The sequence below is a fragment of the Semicossyphus pulcher genome, unplaced genomic scaffold (genome assembly GCF_022749685.1).
Source record: "Semicossyphus pulcher isolate SPU_LCO1_2020_fin unplaced genomic scaffold, fSemPul1.0.p SCAF_23, whole genome shotgun sequence".
NCBI lineage: Eukaryota > Metazoa > Chordata > Actinopteri > Labriformes > Labridae > Semicossyphus > Semicossyphus pulcher.
Window position 1 is genome coordinate 13,012,779 of NW_027211697.1, and position 19,255 is coordinate 13,032,033.

General features: G+C 42.4%; 2 protein-coding genes across 2 annotated transcripts; one reads left to right on the forward strand and one right to left on the reverse strand.

The window, feature by feature from the left end:
• Window positions 1-5,791: 5,791 nt before the first annotated feature.
• LOC138603007 (interferon-induced protein 44-like) lies at window positions 5,792-8,724 on the reverse strand. Its single transcript, XM_069674656.1, has 8 exons — window positions 8,705-8,724; window positions 7,909-7,962; window positions 7,752-7,785; window positions 7,376-7,574; window positions 7,024-7,173; window positions 6,370-6,541; window positions 6,156-6,256; window positions 5,792-6,063 (listed from the first exon to the last, which is right to left on the reverse strand). The coding sequence occupies exons 2-8, from the start codon at window positions 7,958-7,960 to the stop codon at window positions 5,905-5,907; spliced, it is 867 nt and encodes a 288-aa protein (XP_069530757.1). The 5' UTR covers window positions 7,961-7,962; window positions 8,705-8,724; the 3' UTR covers window positions 5,792-5,904.
• A 7,999-nt stretch (window positions 8,725-16,723) lies between these two features.
• LOC138603018 (interferon-induced protein 44-like) lies at window positions 16,724-19,016 on the forward strand. The gene is made up of 8 exons (XM_069674672.1): window positions 16,724-16,761; window positions 17,185-17,229; window positions 17,327-17,360; window positions 17,570-17,765; window positions 17,947-18,099; window positions 18,197-18,368; window positions 18,465-18,565; window positions 18,671-19,016. Exons 2-8 carry the CDS (start codon window positions 17,187-17,189, stop codon window positions 18,830-18,832), a joined length of 861 nt encoding a protein of 286 aa, XP_069530773.1. The 5' UTR covers window positions 16,724-16,761; window positions 17,185-17,186; the 3' UTR covers window positions 18,833-19,016.
• The last annotated feature ends 239 nt before the right edge of the window (window positions 19,017-19,255 follow it).

Here is a 19,255-nt window from a genome sequence, read left to right on the forward strand (position 1 = left end):
AGAATCAACTCGGGGTAATGGCAGTGACATACACAGACTCTTGGCCACCCAAGGAGTCTGGATGGAGAACAAACTCCAGAGAAAACAGGAAAAGGTAATGGTCCCAACTAGTCGGCTAACAAAGGAAAAGCCAGAGCCAGTAATGATGAAATTATTTTCTGTTATTGATGTGGCGATGTGGCATAGCCACTTACTGTACTGCCCCTGAGGACTCTGCGAAGGTCATACTGAAGCTGCTTCGTTCCTGTTGGAGATAAAAAGGTAGCAACAAAGAGCAAACAAACCATCAAAAGTAAGTGAAGTGCTATAGTTTCACCAGCCTTCCGAAAGGTCTAGTGGGAGAATCTTCACTGAGTAAAGTCATCATTGAGGGCCAGCCAACCATCGCATTGATGGACAGTGGTTCCAGTGTCACAGTGATATACCCGAATGTTGGTATGCAGCACATCTGTCACACTTGCCAATCCATCCCATATCCAGCTTGGCTCTTTGGGGCCTAAGTGAGTCCAGCTATCCTTACAAAGAGTCTGTAGCTATGAATGTTAAGTTCTTGGATGATGGAGCTCATCCTGAGCCTAAGGATGTGCTGGCACTGGTGTGCCCAGACCCTGATGGTCCAGATCAGGCGGCAGTAATTATTGGGACCAATGATAGGAGTTTCCACCATGGGCCCAAGACAGGGGATGAATCTGAGAGTACTGGTCCTGCCCAGTCATGGCGAGTGTGTGCGCAGGCAATACAGACTGAACCAAAACCTCCATCTTGGCATATAGATGATAGTGTAGGACAAATAAGATGGACGGGCCCTGGACAGCTACAAATATCCCCAGGCGTGTGGTATTTGCTGCCTGTAAAGTAACTGCAAAGGAGTCGTGGGAGCAAAATGTGTTAGTAGTTGAGGCCCCTGTCCACCACCCTCTCCCAGCTGGTGTCGTGGTGCCCCCGTGTTCTCCTTCCCTCTGACATGGATGTGGACAGTTTCTCATTGTTATTGAGGAATGAGTCACTTAAAGCCAAATCCATCCCCAAAGGCACTGTTGTAGCCCATGTCCATAAAGCGGAAAGAGTGACTGAGCTAAACAAAGTGGATCCTGGATTATTCAACTTTGCAGAGTCCCTAGTGCTTGGAAAGAACACATCTCTAACAAGTTATCAGAGAGAGCTGGAGTATTTTCCCTCACAGAATGGCATGTGGGACTAGCTAAAGATGTTGAGCATCAGTGACCCTTGACCTTTTCAAGAGCTGTCAAGATGCCTCATGCCAGCAGATATCGATGTTATCGATGATGTGCGGCGCCAGCTGCAAAAGCTACTCGCTGCTCGAATAATCAAGGAGTCACACAGCCCCTACGTTTCACCAATTGTTGTGGAGAGAAAAAAGAATGGTTCAATTATGATGTGCATCGATTAGGTTCTTTCAATTAGTATTGCGTCTCGTAGCCTTTGCCAGTCGGAAGTTAAGGAACTCTGAAAGAAACTACCCTGTCCATCAACTTGAGTTTTTGATGCTGAAATGGGCAGGCGTGGACAAATTTCACCACTACCTATATGGGGCTAAGTTCCCTGGCAGAACTGACAACAACCCTCTGACATACTGTATGTTCTCACGACTGCCAAACTCAATGCCACTGGCCATAGGTATGAGTTGGTATGGGATAGATTCTACTGGCCCAAAATGGCCGCGGACATAGATCAGTAAGTCAAGACGTGTGGGAGGTCAGTGGCTCAGAAGACCTCACCTCACAAGGCTACTCCGTTGCATCAGATCACAAGCTGTGGTCTGCTGGACTCAGTGTGCACAGATTTCTTGTCTATTGAACCGGACACGGGGAGTAGCTAATGTCACTGACCATGTCACCCGGCACACCCAGGCATTCCCAATGAACAATCAAAGAGCCTCAACAGTCAAGGGTACTGGTGGAGAAATTTTTGTCCATTATGGTCATCCAGCTCGCATCCATTCTGACCAAGGGTCTATTGATAAAAGAGCTCTTGGCCATGCTGGGGATAAGGAAACCAAGAAAAGAACAATCACAAAAACAAGCAAGATTACGACAACAGAGTCAGAGTCCGCAACTTTCAAGAAGCAGACAGGGTGATTGTTCGAGCCTTGGAGTTAAAACAAAAGTGGAAGCAACAGCCCTATGGGGTCATTGGAAAACATTCCCTAACCTACCTGTGTATCAGGTGAGACCTGAAGGGGGAAGAGGGACTGTAAAAAAACCTCCATCGAGACAATCTTCTACCAATAGGGTTCCTAGTGAGAATGCCTGAAGTTCGAGAAGAGGGATATTCATGTCAGAGACCATCCAACAGAGCCACCAGTGCCCCTGCTCAAAAAAGAACAACATGGAGCGAGGGACAGACAGCTGACGAACGAGAGTGCAGTGCTTCCGAAAGTGAGAAGGAGAATCATTACTATTCTTGCGGAGGTATCACAAATGCTGACTGCCCCCTTCTTCTCAGTCAATGAACCCTACAGATGATGGGCCCGATGCAGCCTGTGTGGCAGGAAGTGCTGTCCCTGGTACTTTTCCCAGCAAAGAAAGGATGCCTGACTCTGTTTCTACTGCAGAAGGGGAAGCTGATAGTGTTATGATGATACTACCATCTGAGGACCCTGTGTTAAACACAAAACTGGAAGTGGGAGACGTCTCAATGACCAGTGAGCCAAACGTGGGGTGGACTCTAACTCTGCTCCTGCTGCTAAACGAGCAGTCAAGCCAGTCATTCGTTTGAGTTATGATGAATTAGAATCGTGTTTTTTTGCCAAGTAGGTTTACACATACAAGGAATTTGTTTTGGAGTTTTGGTACAGAACAATTGTAAGAGAACTAGAATAAAAATAAGCAAACGACTTAAATAGAACGAGATAAGAAATAAGCAATATTTTTAAAAATACGTATAATACAAAATATGTACAACAGGTGCAACAGATGTGCAGGAAAATGATGAGTGCAAAAAGGTACCAATTTAAAATGAAAAAAAATCGTGCAGCTTACAGTCCAGTGTGCATTAATGTAACGCATAGAGTCTGATTTACAGTCCTAAAATTCAAGAACTGTTGAGTGACTGAGGGGCTGGAAGAGAGTCCATGTCAAGTGGGGGGATGGGTTGGGGTGGGGGCACTGTTGATGAGGCTGGAAGCAGAGGGGAAGAAACTGTTTGTGTCGGGAGGTTTTTGTCCAGATGGACCGCAGCCTCTTGCTAGAGGGGAGGGTCTCAAAGAGACTGTGTGCAAGGTGAGAGGGGTTGGCCACAATCTTATCTTCATGCCTCAGGGTCTTGGAGGTGTACAGGGATGGCAGATTGCAGCCAATCATCCTCTCTGCAGAGCAGATCACAGCCTGCCCTTGTCCCTGGCAGTAGCAGCAGCGTACCAGACGGTGATGGAGCAGGTGAGGATGGTCTCAATGATGGCGGTGAAGAAGAGCATCATCATTGTCTTTGGCAGGTTGAACTTCTTCAGCTGCCGCAGGAAGTACATCCTCTGCTGTCCCTTTTTGATGAGGGAGCCGCTGTTCAGCTCCCACTTGAGGTCCTGGCTGATGATGGTCCCCCAGACAGCGGAACAACTCCACAGTGAAAACCATGGAGTCACTGCTGTTGATGGGGACAGGTGTGGCTGCTTTCTTTCTAAAATCCACAACCATCTCCACTGTCTTTAGAGCACTAAGCTGTAGGTTGTTCTCACCACACCAGGTCACCAGATTGTCAATCTTCCACCTATAGGCAGACTTATACCCCCCACAGATAAGTCCAATGAGGGTGGTGTCGTCCATGAACTTCAGCAGCTTGACGGACTGATGACTGGAGGTGCAGCTGTTGGTGTACAGGGAGGAGAGCTGAGGGGAAAGAACGCAGCCTTGAGGGGAGCCAGTGCTGATGGTCCTGTAATCAGAGTAGTGTTTCCCTGGCTTCATATGCTGCCCTCTGTCAGACAGGAAGTCTGTGATCCACCTGCAGGTGGAGTCAGGAACTTTCAGCTGGGAGAGCTTGTCCTGAAGCAGAGCCGGGATGATCGTGTTGAAGGCAGAGCTGAAATCCACTAACAGGATCCTGGCATAGGTTCCTACTGAGTCCAGATGCTGGAGGATTAAGTGGAGGGCCATGTTGACTGTGCTGTCTACAGACCTGTAGACAGCACGCAGACAGTACGCCTTAGTTTGAAGCTGTCTCTGTCCCCACTCCTTAATGCCTCCCCCTTTAACTGCCTCAGCTAATGAGTTTGGCTATTAACCAGGGCTTGTCGTTGTTGTAACTCACCGTGGTGCGTGATGTTACACAGCAGTCCTCGCAGAAGCTGATGCATAACGTCACAGCCTCTGTAAACTCATCCAGACTGTTGGTAGCAGTCCTGAATGCGTCCCAATCCATACATTCTAAGCACACCTGTAGACAGCTTCACTGATCCACTTTTTAGCAACCTCACAACAGATTCACAGAGCTTTAATTTCTGCCTGTACGCAGGAATCAGGTTGACCGTGGCGTGGTTAGAGTGTCCCAGTGCAGTATGGGAGACGGGGTGATAAGCGTTGCTCACTGTGGTGTAAGTGATCCAAAACATATTCCTCCCTTGTCGGGCATTTAACAAACTGTATTTTGGGAGTTCATGGCTGAGGTTACCTTTGTTAAAGTGCCTGAGGACAATAACTAAGGAGTCCGTGTTTGTCCACTCCACACACAGGATCTGGTCGACGAGTGCGTGCTGTGCCTCCTGCACGTTGGCCTACGGTGGGATGTAAACACCGACCAGAATGAATAAAGCGAACTCACGGGGGAGTAGAAAGTTTTGCAGTTGTGAAAAAAGATCCCAGTCCAGGAGATCAGCAATTGATATCAGAATGGCAGGTGTTAAGTTGAGTTGAATTGTATGATTGCAGGACTCTTAAGGTACAGGTAGCTGGGTATCATCTGCATAACAGTACATTATGGTTACAGATTGTACCAGGGGAAGCATATAAATGAAGAACAGTAACCGACCTAAAGTGGACCCTTGAGGAACGCCTCAGCTGAAATAGGACACGGACAATGTGTGAATTTCCAAAAGCAACAGAAAAGCTCATATTTGACAGATAGGAGCTTAGAAAGTTAAGAAAATTAATGACTTAAAAATGACTTTCAAATTGTGGGAATTGTTGGAAATCAAACCTAAAAAACAGGCTGATCTTTCCTCGTTAATAGCAGTCATGTGACTTGTTAAGATATCAAGGGGGGCATGTAATCTATTAGACTTCAATATGCATGCAGTTTTTCTGCATCGACTCTTAAGGGCCGAGTGTGCTCACTGAACCACAAAGAAGTATTGAGCTGCTTATTCTAGTTTTAAGGGGAGCAGTACTGTCCGGGATAGAGAGGAAATGTTGTTAACACATGTTGTTAACCAGTATTGTGGCACTGTCTCTGCATGAAAGAGCAAGTGTTTAAGTTAAATAAGAAAGCAACACAGAATTTACTCACACAATCAGCTGCATGTGACAGAACAGAGACACAAGGCTTACCAGTGGGAGGTGATGAATGGACATCAAAAACAACAGCTTTGTGATTTGACACATGAAAGTATAACTATCACAATAACATACAGTATGCAAATACTTGTGCCATTTCATTATTCCACAATTAATGTATCCTTCATTAAATACAAACTGAAAATAAGAAAGAAATAAAGTATGACCACCCCAACTGGACATGGAGCTACACACCTTTAACAATTTACAGTTTGTGTTTCTCAGCTGCAGCTCAATAAATGTGAAATAAAGACAAGAACAAGAATGTGAAATAAAGACAAGAACAGGTTTTACATTTTATTTAATGGTCGTATAATTCAGTCTAAACACACATCTCTGTTAAAGGTTTATGGTTAAATGTGATGATCATGCCTGGAGTGTCTCAGCAGTGTGTCGTTCACATGTTGAGGTAGTCTTCTCCATAGGTTACCATCTGTTTCAGCGCAGTCAGTATCGGCCCATTAATGCGCTCGTCTGTGTTGATTTCTGATTCGTAGTTCTTGACGAGGAAGATGCAGTTGATTGGGATACCAATCAGCACGCTGAATTTCTCAACCTAAGTTTTAAAGTAAAAGCATTTCAGCATTTAAAAACAGAACTTAATTTAGGTTCCAATAAAAATCACTTAAAGTCACAAATAAAACGTACCTGTTTCTTCAGGTACTTGCTCTTGTGTATGTTGTTAATATCTCTTCTGACCTCAGGACAGGCTTCATCAACTTTGGTGAGAATAGCCATTTGGGGAATCCCTGCAGACACAGAAACATGATCAGTATTTTAAGCATTTGTTTTGCAGGTATTTTAATTCATAAAACCTGATATGACACCACTGAGTGAAACCCACTGTGACGTCTGCTCTTACCCAGTTCACTGGCTGTGAGTCTGACTCTTCTCAACTTCTGCACGACGTTGTCATCTAACAAAGAAACTGAGCCGGCAGGAATGACACAAACCAGAGCGTGAGCTTTGTCATCCAGAGAGGGAGATTTGTTGTAGCCAGCATCACTCTCTTTTAAAGGGCGATCAGGATTGAACTAGAAAACAATAAAACACAGCCAGAGAGTGTTTATTCAATGAACAGGGCGGAAAAAATCTGAAAGGTTGTTCACTTCTCTGAGCACCACTTGGTCTTGGTCTGTGCTCACAAGGACACACACACACACACACACACACACACGCACACACACACACACACACACACACACACACGTTCCTGTCAGTGGTTTCACACTTTACTACTTATCTACTGGTGGCAGTCACAATACAACAACATGAGAGAAAAGAAGAAGAGTGCTTCCTGCAGGAGGACACATTGATGTTAAAGTGGCAGGATTCAAAATCTGAACACAAATTACAGAGAAATGTTTTAATGAGACAAGAAATTAATTCCTTACATTTATCAGAGATTAACAATGCACACAATGCCTTTTGGTGATGAACACTGATGTGAATATATTAGCAAACAGAAAACCTCCACAGGGCCCCTTCAGGTTAAATCAAGTCTTCAGGACTGTACCTGGTAACCGTCTCTCACGTGTCCCTCCAGGGCCAGTCTGACGTCTTCCACTTGAACTCCCTTGTCAAGGTTTTTCTCAAAGCCCATGATGTCGTTGAAAACGAGAGGATAAGAGCTCTGTTGATCCTTCTCGATCTTGTACGTTTTGTACTGGAAAGAAGAAGGAGCCATTATTTTTCCCAGTTTTGAATCGCAACATTAAATAGGCAGCAACTCAACCTGTAACACAACAAATATAACAAACAGTAATGCATTCATTTTAATTGTAGATGTGTTTTACCCACTTGCTTTATGTGAACAGAATTATGTATAATGTTTGGTTGGAATCACCACAGTCTTCAGTTATTCTTACTTTCAGGGTAAAGCTGCTCCCAGAGGTTGCATCTGTCAAAGCTCGATTTGTAACTCTTCCTCGTAAAGCACTTTCAGCAGAGTTGACGAAGCTGGATTTTCCAGCACCGACGGGTCCATGAAGCAGAATTCTGAGATGTTTGACTTCTTTGTTTCGAGGTTGGAAATTTTTTATATAATTCAGATTCTCCTGGGAGCTCCTGTTGATGGAAGAACTTTAGTTGATATTATTGACTTCGGTTTTCAGAGTATTGAACGCACAACAAGCGTCCAATCGGCTTCCTATTTCTCACACACCAACCAGCCAAAACAAATAATTATGTGCAAAGGAGCAGAACTACACACACCACACTGACTTGATGTTTAATCATACTCACGCAGGTATAGCCCTCCATGGCTGTCTTAAACAAGCTGAGGACAAATTGATGTTGACACACAGTGAGACAACTTTTTCAACAACTTGATGCAGAACTTTCTCTGAATGTTCTCATTATTTTAAGTCGAATCATTTTTGCAATATTTGGAACATCTTACGAGAAGGTGGAGGTGTGGGTGTTCTTGGAGGTGTGGAACTTCCTCCTCCCATATCTGAAAAGACATTTACCTGTTAATGTGCAGGACTTTACCTCAAGTATTCACATCGTTAACTTCACTAGCAGTACCAATCCAATGAGGTGTGCTGCATTACAGGTAAACGTGCCAAGGGGCCATATATTATAAGTGCTGGTTATCTCTTTTTAAAGTCTATTTCTGCTCTTAATGTCAAAGTATTGAGTTACAATCGCTGTCAGATGAATGTAGTGAATAGTAGTAGTAGTGTTTCCCTCTGTAGCGGAGTAGAAGTATGAAGCAGCATTATAAAGTCAAATACAGATACCTCATCGTTGCACCTTAATGCAGTAACTTGGTAAATGTACTTAGTTACCTCCTGGTACCTTCTGACCCTCCAATCTAATGTAAACACAACTCAAAGACTCTTATTTGATTGTCTAACTAACAAACACGACCTTAATATTTAATGTTGAACAAGAATGGTAAAATATGTGTTTATGTTGCAGAAATACTGTATAAAGTTACATTACATTCAAGTGTCATCAGTGGTGCCGCTGATGAGTCAAAATAATACTTTTTACCAAATACCACTTCTCAAATCAAAAAGAATAACAGTTTTTTTGTTTGTATCAAAGCACAACATTCCTGATTTCATTAAAAACATAAAAAAATATATGCTTATGTCAAAGTTTGCAGATGAAAGTGAGTTATACGTTTAAACATCAAGACGAGACGGATATTAATTCTTAACAAGTGAATCAAATAGAGGCAGTCTTACCTTTACTGATGCTGCTCTGTACAGAGTGGCACTGCGATGGTGAGAGCTGGGAGGAGCTGATTTTATAGAGTCTCCGACTGCTTTCACTTTTACTTTCTGGTTCTGGTACACCATGTGACTTACAAGAAGACCACAGGATCCATTGCAAGAGGCCCATATTAATATTTACTGACCGGCTGTGTCCTGTTTTGCATTTGCAGGTAGCAAAGTAGCTCCAGTAGCTCCACTAACTGCTCATCAGCCTTCAGTTTAATGACAGGTTATCTCATACAGCAGCTTTCGCTGGACCCTAAATGTCCTTAAGTCTTCCCCAGTTATTTTTATTCTTTCCCATTCTGCATTTCTGCTCTTTACACCTATCCCAGTCAGTGTTGTAGTCGAGTCACCAAACCTCGAGTCTGAGTCGAGTCGAGCCTGAGTCATTACCTGAGTCCGGGTCCTCAAGGTCTAATAATAATAATAATAATAATGATAACTTTATTTATATGACACCTTTAAAAACAAGAGTTTACAAAGTGCTTTGACAGCCAAGCAAGCAAAGTAAAGCAGAGAACAAGCAGATCACAAAACAAGCAACTCACACAGAACAAGCAAAGCACAAAACCCAATCCCCAATAGGCAACAGGAGAACCCACACAACTAAGACCAAGGGGACAAAGCAGGAAGCAGACAATAAAACAATAAAAGAGCTAAAAGCAATACAAGCAATAAAAAGAAATATGTGTCCTGAAAATCAGGACTCAAGTCGGACTCGAGTACTACAACACCGGTCCCAGTCATCTGACCTTTCCCTTTCCTTTATCATCATCATCGTCAGCCAAACGACCTATGGTACAAGTTAGAGATTTGGCCAGGTGCCAAAAATGACCCGTATCCAACAAATGTCAGTGGTAGTAGTTTTATCTTTGAAGGACTCTCTTTCCTCCTTTTGCTCCACTAGCAGGGTGTGGCCATTTTGGGGCCTTTCACTTTCAACATGAGCATGCTGTTGAAATTTGCCCATTTAATGAGTTACTTTCTTGGTTAGATGAAAAGGCCGGGGCATGGTTGGTGCAGGGTCTCACTGTCACTCTCTCATGTATGTACAAATGGCAGATTTGGAACCAAAAGAATGACACTTGCTTAGAAATGTTTGGCTTTAGTCAGTTTAAAAGGAAGGCAGGAGTCAAAACCACAATCAGGCAAATATAAAATATAAATATAGAGCTGGGGTCATGACAGAGGGGCATGAATCCAGCCCACTCTATTCAGTCATTCAACGCCACAAGCAACAGTTGACTCCATCCAGGGGTTTGCAGGGGATTTCCTTTCAAGCAAAAGCTTGAGCTCAATCCGAGAGCTCTTCTGACACTTTCATTTTCAGACTGAATAATGCCTCCTCTCTGTTTCTTTGATTGTACAACAGACTGCTTGATCGTGTCCAACTGGATCATGCAGGGTTAGAAAAGTGATGTATGCCTGTCAAGTCTACTCTCAGTATAAGAATGGCAAACTCCCTCCAGCTTGTTCCTGCCTCTAACCGTCCTTGGTCCTACGTATCATTGGATTTTTCCACTAGAATTGTCTTTCATATGGTCACACAGAATTTCTCACTGTTATGGATTGTTAAAAAAACTGCTCAGTTGTGATGAATTTGCCCTGCACCAGAGAAACTGCTCACAAGATGTTAAGTCATGGGCCCTTAGAATCGTCCTAACTTTCCTGCAACTGAGAGGTATATTTCTGGAATTTTGTAAAATGATGCATGACAACAGTTTCTTCTTTCTTCCTGTCTTTTTCTCTAGCTAAAGCTTTTGGTCTCATTAAGATACAATGTGTGCAGAGCTGCGTCACACTGGAGGCGAGGTTGTTTAGCGTGTCCATGATGTTCCTTAATGCTTCCTCGTGTTGTCCCACACGAGCTCCTTGTTCTGCTGATGTAGATGGTGTGTGGGGGACATCAAGATCATCTGAATCCCAGCGAAGAAAGTTGTGCAGTAAACAGGTGGCCTTTACTTCAGGGGACACTCCCAGGACTAGAACACTTCATCATCTGGATGAATGAGTTCATGTTCTAGTTTGTTATCTTATTCTTTTGTCCCAGGAGCAGGGTGTGACCGTTTTTTGACCTTTATTGTTGCACCTTAATGCAGTAACTCTATTCAAACAACGACTGTTGGCACAATCCACTGCCACGCCACAAGCAACAGTTGACTCCCTCCTTTCATATTCAGATTGAACGCAACAAGCAACACACGCTTAGTCTCTTCTTCAAGCTTTCGTATCTCAAAACCAAAATCAATTTCTTTTTCCTTAAGATCCAGCTGATGCAACTCTAATTCGAGCTCCTTCAGCCTCACCTGTTCAGCCTCACCTACCTCCTCAGCTTTCGGAGAAGTAACCACACCCACATCAGTTGATAACAATCCCTGCTCCTCCAAAGCGGACATCAGCTGATCCCTTATCACCTGTTTCTTTCCTTGATTACTGATAGAAATGTCTAACTTTTCGGCAATGAGTTTTAGATTTTCTTTAGTACAACGTTCAAGTGTATCACAGCTTGGGCCACGAACAAAATCCTCCACATTCAACTCCATTAGGCTGCGTGTCCACTAACGCCGCCTTTTGCGCCGGCAGCGCCTTTTTGCTTATTCAAAACCAGTGTAGTTCAGCGTCCTCAGCGCAAAAAACGCCCTCGACGTCCGCTGTTTTTGTCGCTGAGCTCTCAGCGCTCTCAGTTGAAAACAGTTGAACTTTTGGAACACCGCTACGTGTCACACCGCGGTGAGGTTTGTCTCGTTCTGGTTTTTTTTTGTCTCGTGACTTCCCGTTTTAAAAAAATTAACTCTCCTCTCGTTTCAGGTCACTTGCCCTTCCTCATTTGTCACCGGTCTGATTGTCTCCCCTGATTCCTGATCGTGTCCACCTGTTCCCCATTACCCTCATGTGTTTTATAGTCTGCGTCTCCCTTTGTCTTGTGCCAAAGTGTCTCGTCCTTGTCGTGCACCACAGCCAGTTGCCACAGTCCATGTCGTGTCTCAGCCGTGTTATTCTCACGCCACGTAAGCCAGTTTTCTTTGCCTCCTTGCGAGTGATTTTTTGTTTGTACATTTCAAAGTTTAGTGCCTAGTTTAGTTCTGTTTTATAGCCGTTTTGCTATCCTCCTTTGGAGCGATCTTTTGTTCTTATTAAAGTTTGATAGTGTTTTGTAGAGCCTCCGATTTTGAGGAGTGCGTTTTATTTTGGTCCGTTTTCTTACGGAGTTTGGTTTTCCTCCTTTGGGAGTGATTTTGAGTTTTATTCATAGTCTTTTGTTTTCCTCCTCGCGGAGAGAATTTCTGTTTGTTCTTTTCCTTTACTTTTTGTGATTTTGTCCCTCCTTCACGGAGTGGGTTTTTGTTTGGAAGATATTCTTCCTGTGTTATTTTTTCCCTGATAATTACTTAGATTCATAGATATTTTCATAGCCTGTTTATTTGTCACTTTGTCAAAGAGGTCAAGAATTCTAATAAAGTGTGCTTTGACGGTCTACTCTCTGCATCTGAGTCCTCATTCTAGCCCAGGCCTGACACTACGCTTGTCAATGTCACTTCTCACACACCAACCAATCAAAATCGAGAAGGGGCGGGACTTACGATATCCACTTTGTCAACAACAATGGCGGAGGTTAAACAAAGGCAAACATGCTTTGAAATTTGTCCAGCAGAGTGGTTTGTAGGTTTTTGATTTTTGATGGATTGTGTTCTTTTATTGCAGTAGTTTCATCTTTGAAGGAAACCCAACCACTCTTTCCTCCTTTTGCCCCGCTAGCAGGGTGTGGCTGCTTTCGGGCCTTTCACTTTCAACATGAGCATGCTGTTGAAATTTGCCCATTTAATGAGTTACTTTCTTGGTTAGATGAAAAGGCCGGGGCATGGTTGGTGCAGGGTCTCACTGTCACTCTCTCATGTATGTACAAAAGGCAGATTTGGAACCAAAAGAATGACACTTGCTTAGAAATGTTTGGCTTTAGTCAGTTTAAAAGGCAGGCAGGAGTCAAAACCACAATCAGGCAAATATAAAATATAAATATAGAGCTGGGGTCATGACAGAGGGGCATGAATCCAGCCCACTCTATTCAGTCATTCAACGCCACAAGCAACAGTTGACTCCATCCAGGGGTTTGCAGGGGATTTCCTTTCAAGCAAAAGCTTGAGCTCAATCCGAGAGCTCTTCTGACACTTTCATTTTCAGACTGAATAATGCCTCCTCTCTGTTTCTTTGATTGTACAACAGACTGCTTGATCGTGTCGAAATGGATCATGCAGGGTTAGAAAAGTGATGTATGCCTGTCAAGTCTACTCTCAGTATAAGAATGGCAAACTCCCTCCAGCTTGTTCCTGCCTCTAACCGTCCTTGGTCCTACGTATCATTGGACTTTCCCACTAGAATTGTCTCTTCATATGGTCACACAGAATTTCTCACTGTTATGGATTGTTAAAAAAACTGCTCAGTTTTGATGAATTTGCCCTGCACCAGAGAAACTGCTCACAAGATGTTAAGTCATGGGCCCTTAGAATCGTCCCAACTTTCCTGCAACTGAGAGGTATATTTCTGGAATTTTGTAAAATGATGCATGACAACAGTTTCTTCTTTCTTCCTGTCTTTTTATCTAGCTAAAGCTTTTGGTCTCATTAAGATACAATGTGTGCCGAGCTGCGTCACACTGGAGGCGAGGTTGTTTAGCGTGTCCATGATGTTCCTTAATGCTTCCTCGTGTTGTCCCACACGAGCTCCTTGTTCTGCTGATGAAGATGATGTGTGGGGGACATCAAGATCATCTGAATCCCAGTGAAGAAAGTTGTGCAGTAAACAGGTGGCCTTTACTTCACACTCTGCCACTTCAGGGGACACTCCCAGGACCCTCCTGTACAGCCTCCACTGGTTTGCCAATATGCCAAAGGAGCATTCCACCATATGCCTGGCATGGGACAGCTGATAATTAAAGATTATTTTCTCCTCCGGAAGATGTTGTCCAGGGTAGGGCCTCATGATGTGGCGGCACAGTGGAAATGCCTCGTCAGCTACGAAAACATGTGGCTGGGGTCCAAGGTGGTCTGCTTCAGGTAACAGCCGATCTTCAGGGAGATTGAGGGTCCCAAGCCGCAAAGCCTTCCCAAAGGCAGAAGCAGCCAGGATGCCGCCATCACTGCTCCTACCAAAGGCACCCACATCCACTACAGAAAATCTGTGGCGAGCATCCACCACAGCCAGAAGAACGATAGAAAAAGTACCTTTGTAGTTCCAATACTGGCTACCACTGGAGGGAGGGGCCTGGATGACTACATGTTTCCCATCCATTGCACCCACACAGTTTTGGAATGCCCACAGCCTGTGAAAATCATCTGCTGTTCTTCTCCAGGCTTCAGCCCCGGGAACGGGCATGTACTCGCTCACCATGCCATTCCAGACTGCTTCACACACACTGCGCACAACACTAACTGTGCAAAACCCCACTCCATAATTAAAAGCAATGGTACTACAATATATTGTTAGGCCTACTACTGTACCTGCATTATTTTTAATTCACTTTACATGTGTTTTCATAAAGATGGCATTGTTTGGCAATATGTCATGACTTATGTAAAATATATTTAATGTAATAAGCTTCACATACACACATACCCACACACTGTTTGTTGCAAGCACATGAACTGAAAGACTAAACGTAACTTAATTAGATTGTAAACAACACAGAATTCTTTTACTGACCTCAGGCAAATACAGAGCTGTTCAGCCGGGCTGATGGTCTCCCTAAAATTGGTCTGCATTCGTGCGATGGATGGGCCGATCTTTTCCAAAACGATCTCAAATTGGACCCTGTTTAGTCTAAAGTATGCCTTGAAACTGGCATCATCCAGACGCAACTCTTGTACCAGTCGGTGATATTCTCCGAGCCGTTTCCTCGCACGGTTTATCTCATGTAACCAGACTCGTTTTTTCAAGAGCTGCTCCTAATACCAGGACACTATTCCTTTCCATTGTTTTATGATGTCTTGGTTTTAAATTCCTCTCCGTGCTAATAATTGCTTTTATTAAAGCAAATTTTCCCAAACTACCGAGGAAAGCGGAAGTGCTGTCAGACAACTTTCGTAAACCTAGCAACAGTAAGTGCTGGCGAGAAGCGCTCTGAAATTGAGGTCATGGGCGCTTCCAGCGCAAAAAGCGGCGTTAGTGGACACGCAGCCTTATAGCCTGACAGACAAAGCAACTTCCGAAAATCCAAACCAGCAAACCTACAAAAACACCACTCGGGACGGCAACCTCACACAACGCTGCAAACAAAGTGTTATGGACATGACCGGAATATCACACACAACTTACCGGCACTGTCAAGGGCACACACAGTGTAAACAAAGTGTTACAGGGAAAACAAAGTAACACACACAGTAGCCTAAGAGGATGCACCTCCACATAGCCTGTAACTGTCAGGAGTACTTATTGTTTAATTTTGTTTCTGTTAGATTATGTGCCCTGCCCTTATTGTTTTCACCTGCTCCCTTGATTGTGTCACCTGTGCCCGATTCGTTTCACCTCCCCAGTGTATTTAGTCTTTGTCTTCCCTTGTCCCAGTGCTAGCTCGTTTTCATCTGTCCTTGTGCATCCATCGTGTTGGTTTATTCTCAGTGGTCTCAGTGTTCCCTGTGTGGATTTTTTCACCTTCTGATTTATTTAGTTTATTTATTGCCTGTTTTGTTGGACCTTTTTTGCCATTGGATTTTGTTTGCCTGCCTTGGACCCTTCTAATCAGTAAGCCTTTTGTTTTGCCTCCTGCCCTTTTTTTGTTGAAATAAATACTTATCAGTCTGCATCTGGGTCCTCAACCATTTGTTTAAAACCTAAACCCTGACAGAACGAGCTAGCCATATTATGGACCCAGCAGATGGATTTTTTTCATTTGGACTGCATGCAATAATGGGTTTAAAAAGGGATAAGAAGATGTATTTAACTATATTAAAATGTTTGGAGCTCTAATCTATATGGTTTGCCTTATTTTCCTGTGTGCTGTTCTTAAGGAGTTCTTAAATAATGTCAGTACAGTATTACGTACATATTGTTCACTTGAAACATGTTTTGTGTTTGTTCAATAAATGTGCACATGTTAACCAGAGGTCAGCGTTTATCTGAAGACTGGTATGATGACTGGGAGGGAGGGACTTACTTTGGTCATAGCATATGATGCTCAACATGACATTCCTTTGATACTGCTTCAGAGCTGAAAGCACCTTTTCACTAAGTTGTGGGTTTGTACTCTGCAATCATGTGGTGGCTCATTGACACCGAAGTAATGATACACTAATTGTTAAAAGTCATCACAGGAAATAGTGTAAATACAGCTCAGCATTGATTTTGTTCCTTACGTTTCATTTTATATATACCGTAGATGAAGCTAATTTAATTTGTGAGAATGTTTGCATCACAATCCTTATGCAAAATAAAAAATATTCTTTTGGTGCATCTAAATCCTTTCTTCTTCATCTGAGTCTCTTTCATTTCTATGTATATGTTCACAATATACATTCTGTTATTATTACCATACTCTATATTATATTATATTACACTGTACTATACCATATTATACTATCTATTTGCAATTTTTACAGTTATATTACTTACGCATTGTATTTATTTGCCACTTTTATACTGCATGTTAGATTGTAACATATTGTAAACCTTAGACCTCATACCATATACTGTATTATCTCATCCTGCATACCATGTCACTTTATCCCATAACTGTCACGTTAACTTGTCACTTTCTCCTACTTGTATAACAGCTGTATTCTTGTTTGTACAGCCTGCAATAATTGAAAAAAAAACAAAAATATAATTGAAAATGAGAAGTTGGGAAAAACTTATTAGAACAAAAAGCAGATTGGTGGCCTGGCAGCACTGGCCCCTGGAAGAAACAGCCTCCTAGTGACAGGCTTGTCAGAACCTGTAGTAAAATGTAATTTCAAATTGAAAGTGAAAGCAGGCAGAGTTAGTTTTTTTCAGATAACATTACAGCACCGCACTCAAGTGACACTCGGCACTAGGTAAGGACTTTGCTTTTTCTCTCCTCACATGCAGTGATAAAACATGCCTTTGTGATTATCAAGTTATTGTTCTATCTGTATATTTTTGTCCGATGAGTTATTCATTAACTTAATGAATTATTTTACATAAAAATGAAGTAAATCCCAGCTTTAGCTTTAATTTATTGGAGCAGATTATTGATCATTTCAATTTGATATTAATAAGTGAACTGTTCATTTAATGATGAAAAAATTTTTGGGGATAAAAGACTGAAATTGAATTTACACATTTAATGTTTCAGTGTTTCTTTTTGCATTTGCAGTATCCTCTGCTGTTTCAATTTTGCTTATTGCAAAACATTGCAAAAACATGTCAATCATATATGAAATATATATATATATTTTTTTGTTTTGTTTACATGCTGCTTTTCTATCTGACTGTAGCAATGTGTGGACTATTCTCATCAAAGCCCCCTCCTTCTCCTAAGAGTAAGCTACTCAAAATATTACAGAATATTGTTTAAACTTGATTACATTTTAAATATTGTATTTTTGTTATGGTTTATAATCTATTACCTCTTGTCAGCCTTTACAGAACCATGGAGGAAAATATCATGGGGGTGAGTCGTGTGTTATGGGTGTGGTGCCTCTGGTGTAATGGTTTCTCTTTCACTTCCTATTTTAAGAAACAAACTGCAAAGCTGCACACACACACACACACACACACACACACACACACACACACACACACACACACACACTGCTGTTTGTTGTGAGTCTCACTAACATAGTTGTCATGTAATGGGTGTCTTACTTCCTCACTGAACAGCACCAAAGAGAGAGACCTGCAGTTTGTGAAGGATTATCAGCCTCATAAAAAGAACCAGCAGATCAAAATTCTGCTTCACGGACCCGTTGGTTCTGGCAAGTCCAGTTTCATCAACTCTGTCGACAGCATGTTAAAAGGCAGGATAGCCAATCGAGCTTTGGCAAACGCAACCTCTCAGAAGAGTTTCACAGTTCAAGTACGCATCACTTTTCAGAGTGTTGAATTTAATTCATTTTTAATGATGAGTGCTGCACAAAGATCAGGCAGGCAGCAGTACTGAGCTTCTAATTGTGTTAGGAAGAGACAAACCAACCATAAGGCCATCATCCAATAGGTGGCACTATTGTCAAAATAACTGCATCTTCATGTTTTTTCAGTTCACGACTTACAAAATCCAAAAAGGAACACCGGAGACATTTTACCCTTTCACCTTCTCTGACATCATGGGCCTCGGGTCTGAAACAGACGGGGGAGTTTCTGAAGATGACATCAAACTGGCCATGAAGGGACACGTAAAAGACAATTACAAAGTACCGTGATTTTACTAAACTTTTACAATCCACCTTTGAGATCTGCTTTGCATTAACAATTGTAATACATAGATTTTTATTTCACACTGCTTTCCAGTTCAATCCTGCCTCTGCTTTAAGCCAGGAGAGTCAAAGCTACAACAAAGACCCGAATCCCAATGACCACATTCATGTTCTGGTCTGTGTCGTCGATGCCAGCAAAGTACATTTACTGAATGATAAATATATGGATAAGCTGAAGAACGTCAGACTTGCAGCCAGAGACTTGAGTAAGGGTTAGGCTCAGTTATTCTGCTTCATGAGTTGAATAAAATAACCTCCCAAACATTAACTCGACTGACTTGGATTCTGATCTTTATCTGCAGAGATTCCCCAAATAGCGATTCTCACGCACATTGACGAAGCCTGTCCAGAGATCAAAGCAGACATAAAGAATGTGTATAAGAGCAAGAGCATGAAGGAAAAGGTTAGTTTATAGAGTTTTGAAATCTTAATTCACTTATACATTGTAATATTCAAATACAAAAACTCCTCTATTGATCCACCCTGTGGTGTCATTTCTTCAATTTAGATGGAACAGTTGAATGTGTCGCTTGGTATTACACTGAACTGCATCTTTCCGGTGAAGAACTACCACTCAGAGATCGACACAGATGACGACATTGATGTACTGATACTGAGCGCGCTCAGACACATAATTAACTCTGGAGAAGACTTTGCAAACAGCCTGTAGATGGACACGCTGCAAAGGCAAGCAACTCTTGCTTCATCTCAGTGTGAAAAGGGTGCATGGTAATTTCATGAAGTGTGTAATAACCTCTGCATTTAACCTTTCTTAATAAATACTTTGGCTACGTGTAGTATAAATATTGAATCATTGTGTGAGAGAACTGATGTTCAGGGGGGGAAAAACACAATAAAAAAGGAAAAATAATAATGAAATTTGTAGATATTTCCTCTTTAAATTATCATTTCAAACCCATACTGTGGACTTTAATCCTGTGCAACCCGGTCTCACATTAGGTGCCCTGTAATCAGCAGCAGTGCCTGAGAACTGATGCAACAACAATAAGAAATATAACTACAGAAAGAGGAGCCCCCTCAGCCCAGGTATATTAATAAAATGCACGTTACTAAGGTACAATGCAAGAAATTC